Below are 20,579 nucleotides of genomic sequence, written 5' to 3'. Positions count from 1 at the left end.
CTCTCTAAAATCCAAGTCTGATCATCTCCTGTATCTGCCTAAATTCAGCATGAGCTCCTGGCTGCCAAACCACCATGCTGGGAATTCCTGAACCACTCAGGGTACTTGTTAAAGTGAAACCCTGTGGAATCAGAATATCTGGGACAGGGAACCAGAAAATGTGCATCGTTAATGAGCAAACTGAGTGGGCCTCAGGTACATTTATATTAAAGAGTTCCTGGAACACAAGAAGTTCAAACTCAGCATAGCTCACAAGGCCTCTTTGATCAACAGCCCATCATCTCCTGCCTCTCAACCCATGTATCTGAACTCCAGTCACATTAGAGAACTGGCCAAGCACAGCAGTGCATGGACCTTTATCTTTCGCCACATTTACATACAGGATTCCGTCTGTCCTGAAAGTCTTCCCTTTCTTCTAGTTTGACAGAATTTTGTATGTCATTCAAAGCCCTGCTCAATATCCTCTCCTGTTGGGGGGGTGCTACCATCTAATATACCCTTCCTACACTGCTCCAAGTAGCCATCCTCCTTTGTGCTCCATGCCAATACCTTTCACAGAATGTCTTACCCTGTGTATGTATAGTGTCTCCTAATCCCTGAGAGAAACCATTTTCTGCTGTTCTTCTTTGTGTCAAACACTGAGCTAGGTGCTGGTGATATATCATAGGGGGATAATAAATGTTAATTAATTTAATGACTAGCCTGAACATGATATGTACAATTTGCTATGAGAACTTGCTAAAGAGGAAGGGATGATTTCTCACAGGCTGTGCCAATAATGGTGGCAGAACTGTTGGTTGTCTATCCCAGCATGCATTCTCCCTTTCTTCCTTCCTGCTGCCAGAAATAGGGATGAAATGGCTAAAATTCCAATAGCCACTGTATACCAAGGCAACACATTAACGACATCAGAGGAAAAAGAAAGAAGAAATCTGGGTCCTAGATGATACTATAAAGCCTCTGGATCAGCTTCGCAATGTCTATCCCTGGATATTCTTTATTTAAAAGTAAAAATGGCTTGTATTTTGTTTGAACCACTGTTAGGTTTGAGTTTGTCCTACGTGTAGCTGAAAAGAATCCTAATTAATACAGATAATAGCAAATCCACAGAAGCTCTGTTGTAATGGAGCGACAGGATCTGGGCAGCCTAGATAGCAAAGAACAGCATTTTAGATTTGAGAGATATCTGTATCTTTTGGAAGGAATTAATAGAAGCAGCAGGCCTTATTTGTTCCAGGAGATGGATTAGAGTCTAGCTCAAAGTGCTACTGGCTTGAAATATGTTTTTTCTTGATTTGGTAGATGGCATATTTGGAGGAGGGATGCAGGAGGAGGGATATAGTCTGGCAGGTCTTGGACTGAATCAGGACGGTCATGACCAAGATAGTGGCTGGGGGGTGGGGGTGGAGAGGGAGTGAGGAACAGAGTTATTCTCACTAACTCTGGTTTGGAGAGATGAGGCTAGTTCTTGGGTCAGGGTCATTGTATATTCCTGTCTTAGGACAGTCTTGGGTGCTGCAAGGGCAGAGTCCGTCCCTCTGTATCTCCATCAGCCCATTGAAAGATTTCAAGTTCACGTTTCACAGGGCTGAGAAATTACTTTCCTCTGTGCAGGGCTGGTGACTAGTACCCGAGGGGGCCTTGCCACATCGAAGACAGGGACAGAAAGAGGAAAGAGAAAAGAGATTAGGAGGAGAGAAAAAGGGGGTGAAAATGCAAATGAGGAAGGGAGAGAGGTACGTGTGAAAGGACATGGCTGAGAGGTAGAAGAAAGAAGGAAGACATGTGTATTGTGGGACATGGTTAGTAGAGAAGAACAATAACCCACCACAGCCTTAGAACAGAAAAGGAGGCCCAGGGGGACAGCCATGAGGATACTTCTGCCTGAGCTTCGGGTTGCTTTAAAATTAGTTTTAATCGTTTACTGTGTGCCAAGCACCTTGCTCACCACTCTTCATGGAATTTAATCTTCAATTCCTTGGGAGAATGTACTGTTATCAGCCCCATTTTGCAAAGGGGGGAAACTGCGATTCAGAGATATTAAGCAACTTGCCCACAGTCCAAGAGCTGTGGAGTGGCAGAGCAGATGGCATGGGATTCCAACCCATGTCTAACTGGTTCCAAAGCCACACCTTTGATCGCTACACCTCACTGCCTCATAGACCAATATGCTTCAGTTCCTGAGTTATATTAGAGAGTGGCATCTAGGGTATAATTTATTCATGGGCTTTATTCCTTCCCCCTCAAACTCCATGTTAACTGGGTCACCTGTTCTGGGGGCCCCTGATGGAGCCAGTCAGACTTCAGAAATATCTCTGCAACCAGATATCTGACCAATGGGCATTGGCCTCCCCTCTGGATGGCTTCAGCCCCTGCCCAACCACACTTCTTGAAGACTTGAGAGGATTTCACAAAAAGCACAGACCACAGGCCAGTCATGTCACATACAGTATCCTAACTGGCTTCTAAGCTTCCTTTCCAATGCAAGTTTTTAATTCTTGAGGTTATGTTTCACTTCAAGACCCCTCTTCCCTGGCGGTTTCTCTCTCTCACTTTTTTCAACAGACCCTCACCTCTGCACCAGAAACCGTATTCTAATTCTATCCAAATAGCAATCAGGCTTGCCTGCTAGGATTGAAGCACACACCTAACAGAATTTGGATGGGAAAAGGAAAAGGAAAGGGTGACATGATTTACTTTAACAAGATAATTGCAAAAGCTGAATCAACATATCTAGTGTACTTCGTTATCAATCACAGGGTATTTGACTTATAAATCAAGCCCATAGTTTAGAATCAGCTTATCTATTTTTCCCCCCTCTTCTGCCTCCCTACCACCACCCCTCCCTCCCCTTGCCGGTTCAAGCCATTGTTTCGCAGTCTAGTTGTGTAGGACACAGCTCCCTGGCCCATGCTGATATTATGAGCCTTGAGCACCCCTAACCCCCCTTTTGGCTGAGGCAGTTGGTTGCCTATCATGGGTTGGCCGCTCACAGCAGCTCATGGTAGCTCTCACTGGCTGCCGGTAGCTCATGCCAACCTCCCCTGCTCATGGCAGCCCAGCTCCAGGAAGAGCTGTTGTTCACAATCTTAGCTGTAGAGGGCGCAGCCCACTGGCCCATGTGGGAATCGAACTGGCAACCTTGGCATTAGGAGCAGAGCGCTCCAACAACCTGAGCCACTGGGCTGGCCCAGCTTATCTATTTTTAAAAATCAATAGAGTGGAAACTATTGTTAGCCATTATATTAAAAATCCCACTGAAGTTTGTTTGGGAATGGGGGTGGCAGAAAAGAAGCTAGACTCAAAACCTGTTTCCTCGTTCAACCAAAACCCCTACCATTGCCTACAAAGACTTAGTAATCTCACCCTGGCTACATCTCCAGCCTCACCAACCTCCAATCTCTTTGCCAACCCCTGAGTATATAAAAATCCTCATGTCTGAGTACCTCCATTCCATCTAAAATGCTCTTCCCCCGGAAAGTCCCGGTGAAGATAGCAGAGTAGGTAAATGCTGTGCTCACTGCCTTTTATGACCACATCAAAATTACAACCAAATTATAGAACAATCAACCTGGAGAACCATCTGAAAACTAGCTGAATGAATATACAAAAGAACCCATGTTGAGACTGGTAGGAAGGATGGAGATATAAAATGGGAGGGTCCCACACTCACATGTGGTGGTTGAAAACTGGGAGGGATATGTCAGTAGCAGAGGTCCCTCCTGAGGAATAAGGGTTCCCAGCTCCACACCAGGCTCCCGAGCCCAGATCTCCAGTGCTGAGAAGAGGAATCCCCACAATAGCTGGTTCTGAAAATCAGTGAGGATTCTGTCCCAGTGAGATGAAGGGCTGCTGGAAACCCAGGCATCCTCTTAAAGGGCTTGAGCACAGATTGACTTGCTCACAAACACTCACCCTATGCTCCAGTGAAGGCACAGCAGCTCAAAAGGCACCAGAGACATACAGGGAGAAACTGATTTGTGTGGCCTTAGGATGAGAGAGGGCTGCCATTGTCCCTGTGTTGAGCCCTCCCCCCACACAACCTGCAAGAACAGGTGGGCACCAAATCTGAATGTGCATTAACATGGGGAACACCACTCATCTCACCTTGGTGACGCCCTGAAACCCACTCCGCCCAACTCATACACAGCCCTTAGCTCTTCCAGTGGCTGTGCCTCATCGTAGGCAGCTGGCCTTGGCCTGCACTGCAAATTTTCTTAAAAACTCTCTGCAGGCCCCAGGCAGGCAGTAGCTGGCAATGGTGTGCCCTGTGCCTCCAGTTGAGTGGTCCCAGGCCTGGCACAGGTGGCAGCCAGCCTCTGGTTGCAGCATAGACTTTTCTATGGGCCTCCAGGCCCAGCACAGGAAGCTGCAAACTGCAGATTGCTCTGTGGCATCAAGCCGGTATCCACGAGCTATGCATAGGCAGCAGGTGACCTCGGCCTGAACTGTATCCCCTCCCAAGAGGCCCCAGAAGCAACACAAACAGTGGCCAGTTTCAGACCACAACACAGTCACACTCAGTTAACTCCATAAACAAAACACACAAAGAGTGGTCTAGTCAGGCACCAGAGCCCAGCTGTGGTGAATCCTGCTCCATAGGGTGAGCCCCTGCTGTGGTTATGGCCAATCTTCATAGCCAGTCAGCTTAAGGGTCAACTTCACGCATTGACACATATTTCAACAGCAATCAAGTCTCAACTACAACAAGAGGGCACACACAACCCACACACAGGACACTCTGGGAACATCCGACTCAGGTGACCATGGAGATTGCACCACTGGGGCCCTACAGGACACCTACTACATAAGGCCATACTGCTAAGACTGGGAGATGAAGCAAATTTACTTAATACATAGAAACAAACAAGAAAAGTCTCAAATAAATAATCTAAACAAGAAACAAGAAAACAAGAAAAATCTCAAATAAATAATCTAACTTCACACCTAAAGGAATTGGAAAAAGAACAACAAACAAAGCCCAAAGTGAGTATAAGGAGAAAATAAAGATCAGAGCAGAAATAAACAAAATAGAATCTAAAAAGAAATACAAAAGATCAATGAAACAAAAAGCTGGTTCTTTGATAAGATAAACAAAATTGATAAACCTTTAACCAGACTCATTAAGAAAAAAAGAGAGACAACCCAAATAAATAAAATCAGAAATGAAAGAAGTGACAACTGACACCACAAAAATACAAAGAATTATAAGAAAATACTATGAACAATTATATGACAACAAATTGGACAAACTGGAAAAAATGGATAAATTCCTAGAAACATACCATCTTCCAAGATGAGTCAAGAAGAAACAGAAAATAAACGAACAGATTAATAACTACTAATGAAATCGAATCTGTAATTAAAAAACTCCCAACAAACAAAAGTCCTGGACCAGATGGCTTCATGGGTGAATTTTACCAAACATTCAAGGAAGAATTAACACCTATTCCTCTCAATGTTAAAAAAAAATTACAGAGGAGGGAAGGCTCCCAAGCTCATTTTATGAGGCCAACATTACCCTGATTCCAAAACCAAAGACATTTTAGAAAGAGAAAATTATAGGTCAATATCCCTGATGAACAATGATGCAAAAATCCTCAACAAAATATTAGCAAACTGACTTTAGTAATACATTAGAAAGATCATACACCACGATCAAGTGCGATTTATTCCTGGAATGCAAGTTTGGTTCAATATCCACAAATAAATTAATGTGCTACACCACATAAACAAAATGAAAGATAAACATCATATGATCATATCACTAGATGCAGAAAAAGCATTTGACAAAATCCAGCATCCATTTATGATAAAAACTGGGAAAGTGGAAATAGAGAGAACATACTTCAATTATTAAAAGCCATGTATGGCAAACCCACAGCTAACATATTTAATGGTGAAAAGCTAAAAGCTTTTCTTTAAGATATGGAACATGACAAGGATATTCACTTTCATCACTTTTATCCAGCATAGTATTGGAGTCCTAGCCACAGTAATCAAACAAGAAAAAGCAACAAAAGGCATCCAAATTAAAAAGGAAGAAGTAAAACTATGATTATTTGCAGATGACATGATATGATATATAGAAAACCCTAAAGATTCCACCAAAAAAACTATTAGAACTGATAAATGAATTTAGTAAAGTATCAGGATACAAAATTAATATTCAGAAATCAGTTGCATTTTTATACATCAATAATGAACTATCAGAAAAAACAAATTAAGAAAACAATCCCTGATGCCAAAATTGTTGGAATTTTGGATTTACAAAATTTGGATTTACAAATGCATCAAGAAAAAAATACCTAAGAATAAATTTAACCAAGGAGGTAAAAGACCTGTACTCAGAAAACTATAAGACACTAAAGAAAGAAACGGAAGAAGATACAAATAAATGGAAGCATACACCATGCTCCATGCTCTCAGACAGGAAGAATTAATTAACATAGTTAAATTGTCCATACTATCCAAAGCAGTCTATAGCTTCAATGCAATCCCTATCAAAATACCAATGGCATTTTTCACAGAACTAGAACAAATAATCCTAAAATATATATGGAACCACAAAAGACACAAAATAGCCATAACAATCTTGAGAAAAAAGAACAAAATTGGAGGTATCACACTACCTAATATCAAATTATACTACAAGGCTATAGCAATCAAAACAGCATGGTACTGGCATAAAAACAGACACATAGATCAGTGGAACAGAATAGAGAGCCCAGAAATAAACCTACGCCTACATGGTCATTCAATGCATGACAAGGGAGGCAGGACATAGAGTGGGGTAAAGATAGTCCATTTAATAAATGGTGTTAGGAAAAATGGACACATGCATGCAAAAAAAATGAAACTAGACCACCTTCTTACACCGTATTCAAGAATAAACTCAAAATGGATTAAAGACTTAAATATAAGACCCAAAACTTAAAACTCCTAAAGGAAAACATAGGCAATAAACACTCTGACATTGCTCTCAGTAATATTTTTTCTAATCTATCTCCTCGGGCAAGGGAAACAAAAGAAAAAACGAAGAAATGGGAATACATCAAACTAAGAAGTTTTTGTATAGCAAAGGAAACCATCAACAAAACTAAAAGATAGCCTACTGAATGGGAGAAGATATTGGCCAATGATACATCTGAAAAGGGGTTAATATCCAAAATTTATAAGGATGCATACAAATTAATACCTCCAAACCCCCAAACAATCAATTAAAAAATGGGCGGGGGACCTGAATGAACATTTCTCCAAAGAGGACATACAGATGGCCAGTAGACATATGAAAAGATGCTCAATCTCACGGCACTAATCACCAGAGAAATGCAAATTAAAACAACGAGATATCACCTCACACATGTCAGCATAGCTATCATCAATAACTCAACAAACAAGTGCTGACGAGGATGTGGAGAAAGTGGAACCCTTGTGCATTGTTGGTGGGATTGCAAATTGGTGTAGCCACTATGGAAAACAGTGTGGATGTTCCTCAAAAAATTAAAAACAGAACTACTTTATGACCCAGCAATTCCACTTCTGGGTATTTATCTGAATAAACCCAATACACTAATTTGAAAACATATACGCACCCTTATGTTCAATGCAGCATTATTTACAATAGCCAAGATATGGAAGCAACCAGAGCCCATCAATAAAAGACTGGATAAAGAAATTGTGGTGCATATATACAATGGAATATTACTTGGCCACACACAAAAAATGAAATGTTACCATTTGCGACATGGATGGACCAAAAGGATATTATGCTAAGTGAAATAACTCAGAGAAAGACAAATGCCACATAATTTCATTTACATGTGGAATCTAAAAAACAAAATAATCGAACAAACAAAACAGAAACAGATGCATAGATACAGAGAACACACTGATGGTTGCCAGATAGGAGGGGTTTGGGGAGCTGGATGAAAAATGTCGAGGGATTGGGAAGTACAAATTGGTGGTTGCTAGGTGGTCATGGTGTTTTATAACTATGTATGGTGTCAGGTGGGTACTAGACTTATTGGGGAAAACTCAGATTTTAATGTATATTCTACTGTATACCTTTCAAATTTTCTACAAGTGTGCTATTCTTGCTGCTCTTACTATAAAATTTTTTAAAAACTAAATAAGAAAATGCTCTCTCACCAGATATTTGCATGGCTTGCTCCTTACTTCATACCAGTCACTGCTCACATGTCACCTTCTCAGAGAGGCCACAACATCCATCCCACCTAAAGTATCAGCTCCTGACCACTGTCTGTCCCCTTATTTTGCTTTATTTTTTATCCTAGTCCTTAAAACTGCCTTTGTCATTTCCGTGCTCTGCTGTAAATCCTTGAGCTGGGAACACGGCCTGGCGTAGAGAAGATCCTTAACAAAAATACTGATTAAATACTCATTATCAGTCTTTGCGAATTAGTATTATCCCCTTTTAATAGAGAGGTTGAGGCTCTGAGAGGTTAGGGCATCTCAAGAAGGGTTAGAGCAGGGATTGAACCCTTGTTGGTCTAAATAAAAAGGCCAAGGTTGTGTTTGCTGTACCATTCAGTTATGCAAACAATGAAAAAGTGACATAATAACATTTTGCCCCACTGCCCTATGTCATTCTCACAGCAGTCCTGTCAGGGGATCATAATAGACCTCATTACAGATCAGGAAAATGAAACTCATCCAGTTTGAAAACCAGGCAGCAGGGGGCAGAAGGTTTTATGGAGCCTAGAACTTGTACAGTGGGGGCAGGGGTGGACATGGTCCCCTTTAAGAAGAATACAAAACCATACATGCAAAATTAAGCTTTAGAACAGGTCTCACAGTGGGAGACCCTGAGGCTAGTCTTTCCTTAGCTTCCTGGTGAGTCTCTTGCAACAATTGGGGAAAGTGCTATGGCTTCTGTGAGCCAGAAGCAGGGATCACAGGTGGCTCTGAAGGCCCTGGCACTGTGGAAAGGCAGGTAGCATGGCCCTTGCTTGGTTGTCAGCTCTTAAGGAAGCCCCTTAACCTTCCTGCCTCAGTTTCCCTCTTGCAAAGTGGGGCCAATATGCTGAGCTCCCTCCCTCCCTCCCTCCCCCCCACCTGTTTTAAAAATGCCCAGGGGCTCTGCTTCCCCCAAATGTCCACATTGCCTAGATCTGTCCGAGATGCTGCAGAGCGACCTAGGCTTCTGAGAAGACAGGACGCCACTCTAGCAATGGACCCAGTAAGGACTTTCAATTCCCCAGAGCCTGGCATTGGTTCAGCTCTACCAGGAACTGCCTGGGACTATGGAAAGTTACTATTTCGTTATCCCAGGAATGATGGGCGTGGCCTCAATTAGTTTAACTCTATGGTTCTGTCCCAACTCTAAATTGCTCCCTGCTCATCCAAACACACCCCGAGAAGCTGAGGCTCAGAGGTCTAAACTGCACTCAGTCTATTGAAAGACGTTCTCCTCTTGGGCGGATTTTGAGGGAGGGAAGATTTGGAGTGCCGACCTTGATGAGTAATAGCTACTTCTCTTGTTTATGGGGATGGGGCGGGGTTTGTAGTTAGCCTACACGTTCTGGACAGAGAGGGGAAAGGAACATCAGGAAGGTGGGGGCACAAAGATCCCGGCCAGTCCCCGAATACTCATGCTTTCCCAGCCCTGGGGGTGCAGGTGGGGACGCACGAGCAAACCTGCTCGCAAACCGGAAGCGCTGATGCCAGCATTAGAGCTCTAAGTCTGAGGGCGACCCAGCAGGAGACCCTCCTTGCAGCTCCACGCGGGGGCCAGGCGCCCGGTCCGCCCGCGGACGCACTCACCTTGCAGCGGTTCACGTAGAAGAGCAGCTCGGTCGCCCCGTCCATGGTGGCGAGCCGCGCGTCCCACGGCGGGGACTTGGGGTCCCAGGGCTCTGAGGAGTGTTGGCACGCGGGACCTAGCGACGCTGACCCGGCAAGTGAGAGCGGACGGCTGGAGCCTACAGTTCAACCGAGCCGGGTGGAAGAAGTCCTGATGAAGACCCAAAGTTCGGCTAGCGGCTTCCACGAACTCTTCCCCAGGATGTCAGGACGTGACTGCAGCGCGACAGCTGGACAGAAATAACTGGCGTCCGTGCCTCTCCAGCCTCTTAGCTGGGCCTGCAGGGCCTATGTCGACCTCTATGGACGCCTTGTAGTATTACATATTTGAAGGGGCTTTCCAGCTAGATTCTAAGTCCAGGAACTTTTTTTGTTTGTTTTGTACTTCTCCTCCCACAACGCCTGCAGCAGTTCTGTAACCTTCGTAGTTAATATACAATCACATTTATTTCAACTTTGCAGGAAAGGACCTTAAGGACAACGAATGGTTTACAACTTTATCTCACAGTTTTAGAAATAATTACTCGTTTATTTTTAAAATCAAGAGCTACCTTGAAAGGGAGATAAACTTTAAAGTTTATCACTATTCAGTTTATCCAGGAAATAACTACCAAGTTTATCTGGTAAATATCAACAGAAATATAAAACATCTTGGAAAACTTTTGAAAATTAAAGCTTGGAAAATGCTGAAAAGCATAAAAATAAAAACCACTTGTAAGTCTACAACTTAAGAATTTACCACTGTTAACTTTTTGGGTCTACCTTTACATTTTTGAAATCTGTGCTATAACTCTTTTTAAAAAATTCAAATGGAACGAAACTAATTATTTTCCAGACTTCCAGGAGAAAGGAGAAATTTCCAACTTCTTGCTTGCTTCCTGTTCCTGTCAGCATCACCACAGAAATGGTTCACCCGGCAGGAGCAATTATTTCAGTAGCAACAGATGGCTCCAGTTCCCAGCTTTACACGTTATCAGAACAATGTTGTCATAGCCCTTCATGGAAACAACACCAACCAAGGTTCCTGGGACTCTTCTTTTAAGTCTTTAAATTTCAATTCCATCCTTTCTTTTTGTTCCCTCAGCCTCAGAGGTGGTGGGTGCTTCCTATAGTTACTTCCTCTATATTCCACTGGCCCCTTTTGCCTTTTCTGTTGTTGTCAGTTCTTTATTACATGGTTAACAATTTATAAAATAATTGTGGTTTCTGTCCCTTGGCTGGACCCTAACACAATCTCCATCAATACCAAAAGTCACTTGACAAAATTAAACACTCATTCATGATTTTTTTAAAAAGCACTCAATAAAATAATTTTAATTAGATATATAGATAATACTTTACTGTAATCATACCAGGTCAGACAATTAAGTTCACGAACTTGTTGCAACGATGTTATTAATCTTTTTTGGTATCAGAGGGATTATTCATTATGAATTTCTATCAACTGGACAGTTAAACAAGTTTACTATTTGGAAGCGCTGAAAAGGCTGCATGAAAAAGTTAGATGACCTGAACTTTTTGCCAACAATTCATGGCTCTTGCATCACGACAGTGCACCAGCTCACATGGCACTGTCTGTGAGGGAGTTTTTAGCCAGTAAACAAATAACTGTATTGGAACACCCTCCCTACTCACCTGATCTGACCCCCAATGACTTCTTTCTTTATCTGAAGATAAAGGAAATATTGAAAGGAAGACAGTTTGATGACATTCAGTACTTCAAGGGTAATTACGATGACAGCTCTGATGGCCATTCCAGATAAAGAGTTCCAAAATTGCTTTGAAGGGTGGACTAGGCACTGGCGTCATGGCATAGCTTCCCAAGGGGAGTAGTTCAAAGGTGACGGTAGTGATATTCAGCAATGAAGTATGTATCACTTTTTCTAGGATGAGTTCTTGAACTTAATTGTCCGACCTCGTACATCACCAGCTCAAAACCCAGCATCTTATTTAATAGGGTAAAACCAGAGGCATTCCCATGAAAATCAGGAACAAGACAAAGATATCTACTATTCCTACAATTTAATATTTTACTTAAGGCAGCAGCCACGCAATTAGACAAGAGAAAGCAAAGAGTGACATAAGAATTGGGGGACAACAAGAGGTAAAGATAGCTTGGTTTTCAGGAGATGTCTGGAAAACACTACAAACAAAAACACAGTAATTAACATACAGAAATCAATTATCTTCATACATGCAAACAATAATCAATTAGAAAAGAGAATCAAAGATCCCATATACAGAGGGTACAAAAAAAATGTATACACATTTTAAGAAAGGAAAAACCTATTAAAATTGTAATACTCAATATATACCGAAAACAAAAGATGAACACAAGTCACGTTTGGCGTCTGCAATTACAAGAGGTGCTCAAATGGTTACCATCAGTGTCCAGACATTTCTGATTACAGCAAACTACTGCTTGGGCAACACTGACCAAAGTGTCCACTTGTATACATGTTTTTGGCAGCCCCAGTATATTACCAAGAAAAAAACCAAAATACCTAAGCATAAATTTATCAAGAAATGTGTAAAACCTCTATGAGGGAAACTTTGAAACTCTCCTAAAGTCTCCTTATAATTTAAAGAGTGTGGTAGTGGGCATAAAAAGACTAGACAGAAAATCAAGATATAAATTTAAGTCTACATGGGAATACAACATAAAAAGAGGTGGCATTCAAATCAGAAGTGGAAAATATGAACTTTTTAATCAATGGGGCACCAGCTGCATTCATTTCACACCATACAAGAGAACAAAATCCACATGAATCAGAAATTTAAATGTAAAACCAAATGAAACCACAGGGAAATGTGTTTATAATCTGGGAACAGGAAAATTGTTTCTTATTGTGACCAAATTCCACCAACAACAAAAGAAAAGGTTGATAAATTTGACCACATAAAATGGAAAATAATTTTCATATAAAGGGATAAAAAGAAAAATCTCATAAAGAAAAAAATAGAAATAAGCATAGGAACAAAAATACAATCACAGAGAATGACTCTAGGAGGTCCAAAGGCTGAAAGTAATAGGAGTACAGGAAAAGTGACCAACACTGACAGGGTGCCAAGCTCTTAATCACTATGTCCGCTGTTCTTTAAAACAAGCGTGTGTCCCCGCATTCAACCCACATTGTTGATACTGAGTAAATTCTGTGGGACTCTGAACCCCTACATCAGTTTTTCTCAAAGTTTGGTCCCAGGACAATCTGCCCCCAAATTAACTGAAATGTTTACTAATATGCAGAATTCTGCGCCCACCCATTCAGTTGTCAGATATTGTCTAAGACAGCTTTTCCATCTAGGCAGAACAGAATTTGACTAGTCATTTGAATACGGTTAAGTTCTATTCATTGATCTCAGATATGAATAGGATTTATTACTTTTTATTACTACTTTAGTAAGTGATCTTTAAAATAAAGTCATAAAAAACAAATTCAAAGAGCCTGAAAGGTTAACCCCCTCAACCAAGTCATCAGACGACACATAATAAAGCAACACAGAACCTACATGATTACTAAGTAATTCTGAAAGTAGAAGAATGAAGAGAGAGAGAAAATTGGCCAGGGCAAAAGGAGACTTTTAAAATCTTAAAGGTGTTCACATATATTGAATGGTTTAAAAATAAAACAAAAGAAAACTTGGTATACAACAAGATAACCAATGCAAAAGTATTTATAATACGTTTTATTTGGTTAAAAGGTTAACAGCTATTGTTTAGTTAAAGGCTATCAGGTTGAAGAAGCACAAATGAGCAGGAAGATAAGTTATAGGATGACCAAAATGATTTTAAATTTTGTAATGAAATTAATATTATAGTATAGCTATTTTATGCACAAACATCTAAACATAAGAATGGAAAACCAACATTCCATAAAAAGGCAGAAAATAAAGAACAAAAAAAACTAAAACAAAAACTTTTCATCATGCAGTTCCTCTTCTTGATTCTAGTTTTATCCCTGTTTTGACTTGTCAGGGTTTTAGAATTCAGAAAAATCAGAATCCATAAATTCACCTCATCTTCTCATCTTGCTGCAAAGTAGAAAAAAGGGAAGATTAATAACCTAAAACTGATGCTTTTGCTATGAAGCATGGAGAAAACTAATGTGTCACACCAGTAGAGAGCAGTTTCCTCAAACCACAAGCTATGCCATATACCTGAAATACTCTGTGATAGTGGGAATTATCAAAACGGTTTAAGAAAAACAAACACAGATTTTATACGTTACATGTTTTACCACAAGTGTTCTTTTAATTATGAACTTTATATATTAGAAAATACAATTTTAAAACAATCAAATAAATGCTGAAGTACCTACCCCCCAAGTTAAGAATAAAATATTACACCTCAGATGCCTCTAGTGTACCCCTTTCTGATCCCAAGCCTTCTCATTCCCCAAGAAGTAACCATGATCCTGTATTGTGTTAACCACTCCCTTGCTTTTCTTTACTTTTTACCATTTGTGTATTACACTCCTAAAAAGTATATAGTCTGGTTTTATCTATATTTGATCTTTATATCAATGCAATCATTCCATTGGGACTTTTCTGTAACTTACTTCTTTAAATACTCATTTTCAAGCCTCTCCTTTATTGAAACATTACACAAATGTTTGGACTGTTTATACTACTGTCTGATCCTGCTATCAGTTGCTTCTGCTAGTATCTGGTTCCCTTGTGTATACAGTGCTCGTCTTTGCTGTCAGCTAGTTGTTCATTTCCCTTGCAACTTTATCTGTGGAATACGTGTTGTGGACGGAGATAAAGGAGGGCCCCTCCAGAAAATATTTGCATTTGCTTCTCACAGACAGCAGGGGGCACTACAAGTCATGAACTAATACTGAATCCTCTGCTTGACATTTTTTTGTGAGTTCCAGATAGTGTGAATTCCAATTGCAATGTATGAGGGTTTGATTCTGGTTATGAATTCTCAGAAGATTTCTTTTTCTCCTCAACTCAGTACCAGAGTTATTTCCCGGGACTTAAAAAAGCTAGTGGGAAGGTTATTTTTAGTTTGCTCTTCTACTTGAGAGAGTAGCTCAACTTTATTGAAGGAGATCTACTATTAGACTCTTCATTTTAGTCAAACCCTAGAATCTGCCTTATGTCCCCAGCCCCATTGGTGTGTGAATCCAAGGCTTAGGTTCACCTAGTTAGGAAAATGTCTTCAGGCAAAACCCAGTTTCAGGCTCTATTCGCTTTTCTGGCTTCCTGCTCTCCAATCTGAGCTTTCTTACTTCTCTACTAGCTACTAGATGTATTTGAGGGTTTGTGTTGGGGGGAGGGATGGTTTTGTTTTGTTTAATATTTTGTCCAGTAGCTTTATTTATTTATTTATTTATTTATTTATTTATTTATTTATTCAGTAAGAAGGTTGACCCACGCACCTAGTATATCATGTTGCAAGAAATGGAGTTGTATTTATGCTTTACATTAGGTATGTTTTTTGGATGAGATACATACACATGGTCCCATATGAGAAGGCATAAAGGGGTCAATGGAGAGAACGTCTTTTTTCTTCCCCTGTATCCCTCTTCTGAGTCAATATGATACCATTGCCTTGGGTAATTAGACAAAATTTAGGTAATTCTTTGAAAAGAGCTACCTATTCTAAATCAAATACAGTAAAATGAAATAGTCTCCTATTTTAGTTTAGACCTACTGGTCATGCAGATTATTTGGTGAACAGTTTAGTTGGTAAATTTTTTAAAAGCAAAAATCACAATGTACATTAGTATAAATACTAAGAGTGATAACAACCCAGCTACCATTTTTTTTGGATTGGGAAGGCATGCAGCAGGTATATTACAGCTGCTAATAGGCCCAGTCAGAGTAGCTCCTGATAGAAACTGCCTGCAATATATAATGGAGTTCATTGAGGCTAGCAGTGGCAGGAGTAGCCAGGAAGGTAATACACATATGCTTTTTAAAGTCTTTATCTGTTAAGTCCCAAAGTCTTAACATGACAATGGGGGACATTATTAATAGTAAAAGCCCTAACCCCCTATGAATATATAGTAATTATGATATTTATGCACCAAATAGCAGAGCAACTACCTTTATGGACCAAAAACTACTGACGAGGCACAGAGACAGATAGGAATACAATAGTAGGAGATTTTAATATACTATTCTCAGTACAAGACAGATAAAGTGGACAAAAAAAATAAAGAGATATAAGATCTAAACAGCATATCGTAGGATAAATCTTATGGCTATATATCAAACTCTACACTCTGATAATAGAGAACAGATATTCTTCTCAAGTGCTCATAGCACAGTTACAAAAGCAAATCTAACATTACATTATAAAAAACATACACCATGACCAAATGAGATTTATTTCAGGAATGGAAGGTTGGTTCAATATTAGAAAACCTATCAGCACACACTGTGTTAATAAATCTAAGGAAACGAAGCATATGATTTTTTCATAGATGACAAAATTCAACACTCATTCATATTAAAACACTGAGGAATATTTTCTTAATATGATAAAGTATATACGAGATGCGATTAACCCCCTTCAAAATACACCCCCTTACTTTGAACACATTTATCCCGTCGTTCTTGCCACTTTCTGAAGCAGTTCTGCAAGTCCTCTTTCATAAGTGTCTTTAGTTGCACTGTCGTGGCTGCCTCAATGTCCTGAATCCATTCAAAATGTTTACCTTTCATGGTCATTTTGATTTTTGGGAAAGGCCAGAAGTTGCACGGTGCCAGATCCTGTAAATAAGATGGCTGAGGACACATCGTAATGTTTTTGACAGAAATTGCCATACCAGAAGTGATGTGTGACATGGAGCCTTTCCGTTGTGATCACAAAATACAATGAATGCTGCTGCCGAATGCCATCCAACAGAAAAGCAGGGATCTTCAATATGGCAAGCAGCATGTCGAATCTTAGTAACAGTGTGTGACAAGTTTCAACTTGTTTGGTGCAGTCAGTCGGATGTCAGATACAGTTCAGAGAAGATGTGTTTTAAAGTGTGCCGTAAATCAGCCTCCATCATGACAACGTTCCATGTCACACACTGCTTCTGGTATACAGCAATCTCTGTCAAGCAAAAACATTACAGTGTGTCCTCATCCACCTTATTTACCAGATATGGCACCATTCGACTTCTGGCTCTTCCCCAAAGTCAAAATGACTCAGGACATTGAGGCAACTTTGTGAGACACTAAGCAGAGCACCCAACTAAGCCGAGTCCAGATTCCTGGACCACAGAAACTGAGAGATTAAAAAAGTACTCGTATGTTGTTTTAAGCTACCAGGTTTATGGTCATACTGTTAGGCAGCAGTAGATAGCTCATACAACACAATATACGCAGTGAGAATACCTAGTGTCCAGATTCTGGTTTCTAAACAAAATTCTTCAATCAAGGAAACCAGGATCTTTGAAGAACTTAACAATTTGGGGTATGGGGCAAGAAAAACATTAAGATAAACCTGGAACATCTTATGTATCAGAAAGTGAGGAAGTGCTCAAAATAATATGAGGTCTTATTGAAAGAACACAGGAGCCAACCTGAAGAAACTCTTAATAGCCCAAGTTGGAATGATTTGAGCAATGAAACAAAGGAGGGAGAGGGACCAGTTCTTCCCTACAGAAGAATTCCAATTAATGTAGAAGGAAAGCGGGAAAGAGAAAAATCACTACTAGCCAAACACCACAGTAGTAAGTGTTGAAGACAAGCTCCACCAATGGATGCTACAAATATTGGGTGAAAGTATGAGCAGAAACAGTATGCATAGACTAAAGTGTCTCCCCCAATGTTCATTAACTGTAATGAAAATGACAATAACTTTATAGTGAAAAATATCCAGCAGACACCACCTTAATCAATTGAACAAGGTTAATATTACTAGTAATCAGACATATTGAAATGATGGGCTCTGACATGATGCCATGAAAAGGACATACCATTCCAGTGGAATTCTTGTCAGAAATGCATACCACGTTGTAATCATGAGAAAACATCAGATAAACCAAACTGACAGATAGCCTACAAAATAATTGACCAATAATCTTCAAAGGTGTCAAAGTCATGAAAGAAAAGGAAGGACTGAGGAACTGTCACAGGGTAGAGGAGGCTAACAAGAAACAACAACTAAATGCAACATGGGACCCTGGATAGGATTCTAGAACAGAAAAGGATATCAGTAGAAGTCCATAGTTAATAGTATTGTACCAATTCTAGTTTTGATCATTGTACTGTGGGCATGTAAGATGTTAAAATTGAGGAAAGCTGGGTGAGGAACCTTTGTACTATTGTTATAACTTTTCAGTAAGTCTAAAATCAGTTTGAAATAAAAAGTTTAACCTGCAACTCAACAACAAAAAGACAACCCAATTGAAAAAAGGGTAAAGGATCAAATAGACAGTTCTCTGAAGAAGATACACAAATGACCAATAAGCACATGAAAAGATGCTCAACATCATTAGTCACCAGAGAAATACAAATCAAAGCCGTAAGATACCATTTCACATCCACTAGCATGGCTAGAATCATTAAAAAGTCAAATAACAAGTGTGTTGGTGAGGCTTTGGAGAAATCAGAGCCCTTATATACCATTGGTCGGAATATAAAATGGTGCAGCAGCTTTGAAACACAGTCCAGCAGCTCCTCAAATGATGAAAGATAGAGTTACCGCATGACTCAGCAATTGTACAACGAGGCATGTACCCAAGAGAAATGAAAACATATGTACACATAAATATTTGCAAAAGAACACTGAGAGCAGCAGTATTCATAATAACTGAAAGATGGAAACAACCACATGTCTATCAACAGACAAGTAGATAACACGTGGTGTGTACATTACATACATATGTTAGAATATGTATATCCTATCTATACAATAGAATACTCAAAGAAAGGAATGGAATACTGATATATGCTACAACATGGATAAACCTTGAAAACTTTATATTAAGGGCAAGAAACCAGTCACAAAGAAAGACCATATATTATATGATCCTATTCATATGAAATGTGCAAAACAGGGAAGTCTACAGAGACAGGAAGTGGGTGAATGGTTGCGCAGGGCTGGGGGTACGGGAGCGATGATATGAAGATACTAAAAACCACTGAACTGTATACTTCAAATGGATGAAATGTATGGTATGTGAACCATAGCTCAATAAAGTCATTTTTTAAAAAAGTCCTTGGTTCTTTATTTCACTTTTAATTTGCTTCTCTTTTATCCTCCCTTGTATTGTTGTCATGTGCTGGTTATTGTTTTAAAATATCTATCAGAACCATCACATCTTCCATTTTATAAAAAAAGCAAACACTGAAACAATGCAAAGAAGACAAAATAAATTTAAGGATATTTTTTCTATGCTTCTGACAATACGTCCCACATATAATCAGGTTCCACAAAACAGGTGATTTCATTTATCCTTTAAAAAAATGAAATTCTGAATAAAACACATATAAAAGGCATTTGGACATTTTTGAGCTAATCAAGGAAATCTGAATAGGGACTGGCTATTAGATGACAGTAGGGAATTACTGATTTTTGTTAGATGTGATCATTGTTGTCTAATTAAGAACTTTGCTAAGAAGTTCTTAATGTTTAGAGGTATATACAGAAGTGTTTTAGGAATCAAATGACCCAAAGCTAGGGATTTGCTTTAAAAATACTACAACAAAAAAAGATAAATGAAATAAATATGGCAAAATATTGATAATTGTTGAACTGAAGGATGAATAAATGGGGGGAGTACTATTATTTTGTCTTAGCTAAGGCATGTTTGAAGTTTAAAAAAGAAAAAAAATGACTATTATTCTTTGAGGCCAAAGGACATATAAACCACTTTGAAAGCCACTTCTAGGAAACAAGGTAGAAAATAAATGGAATAACAGATATATAAATAGTGGTTTGCAAATCACAGGCAACATCTTTTTCAAAAGTCTGTTTAAAGAATAAAACATTTCTTCAATGTTACATATTACATGTCCATAACATATGTTTTATTGCTATTCAAAAGTGTTCAAATACTAATTCAGGCAGGAATTTTTTTTTAAGTATATATTTTATAATATCACACTGAAATCACTTTAATATCATTGAAATACTTACTCTCTGAGACTTGGCTCTTTGAAATGGAGAGGTGCGCACTTTCTTCTTCGGCTTGGCAGCTCTACAGGTAGATCTTCTGACTTACTTTCAGATTTAACAGTGTCATTTGAAACAAAACTGGTATTTGTCAAGTCCTGTAGTGTTCTACCACCTGAAAAGAATATTTTCACAAATATTTATAAAAATATAGATATGGGAATAGATATGGGATATTAAGTGGTTTAAAATCATTGGTATCAAATTTTTAAACGTAATAATAACCAAGTTATAATTTAAAATATTACACTTGTAGCACTAAAATTATTTATAAATCAGTTTAATTTTTCTCCAGCCATAATGAGAGAAAAGAAACTTAAAAATTTGAAACAAACTATCAAAGTAGCCCACATTTTAATTCTGAAATCAAACAGGCTGGTAAAAATTCTTTGTGGTTCAACTCTATTCACAGAATCACACAAATTGTGCGCATTCATTCAGCATTTGTCATCAATTTCTCACTTGGTGAACAGCACCATGAGGAAAAGGGATGAAAGATGGCTCATGTCCTCTAATATGCATCTCCTGCAAACCTAGACCTTTTACTTCTTTTGCTTCAGTACTCCTTTTGCCTGGAATAGCCTGATCCATCAAACTCTTAGTGTTCTCTAACTTGAAAAGATATCTG

At 39.3% G+C, this 20,579-nt stretch overlaps 2 protein-coding genes across 3 annotated transcripts in view; both read right to left on the bottom strand.

Annotated features, from left to right (window-relative positions):
- The window catches only part of LOC109455125 (aldehyde oxidase), a 73,697-nt gene extending 63,548 nt beyond the window's left edge, over positions 1-10,149 (bottom strand). Inside the window, exon 1 of the mRNA XM_019746480.2 lies at positions 9,787-10,149. Within this exon, the coding sequence (XP_019602039.2) occupies positions 9,787-9,831 (45 nt within the window). The 5' untranslated portion in view covers positions 9,832-10,149. The remainder of the gene's footprint in view (positions 1-9,786) is intronic.
- Positions 10,150-13,492: 3,343 nt separating this feature from the next.
- The window catches only part of SGO2 (shugoshin 2), a 33,093-nt gene continuing 26,006 nt past the window's right edge, over positions 13,493-20,579 (bottom strand). For both annotated transcript variants that reach the window (XM_019746475.2, XM_074339769.1), the window contains 2 exons: positions 19,916-20,066; positions 13,493-13,857 (listed from right to left, as the gene is read on the bottom strand). In XM_019746475.2, the coding sequence (XP_019602034.2) occupies positions 13,842-13,857; positions 19,916-20,066 (167 nt within the window). In that variant the 3' untranslated portion in view covers positions 13,493-13,841. The remainder of the gene's footprint in view (positions 13,858-19,915; positions 20,067-20,579) is intronic.

This window comes from Rhinolophus sinicus, linkage group LG01 (assembly GCF_036562045.2).
Source record: "Rhinolophus sinicus isolate RSC01 linkage group LG01, ASM3656204v1, whole genome shotgun sequence".
Taxonomy (NCBI): Eukaryota; Metazoa; Chordata; class Mammalia; order Chiroptera; family Rhinolophidae; genus Rhinolophus; species Rhinolophus sinicus.
This window is presented reverse-complemented; position numbering and strand designations above follow the sequence as displayed.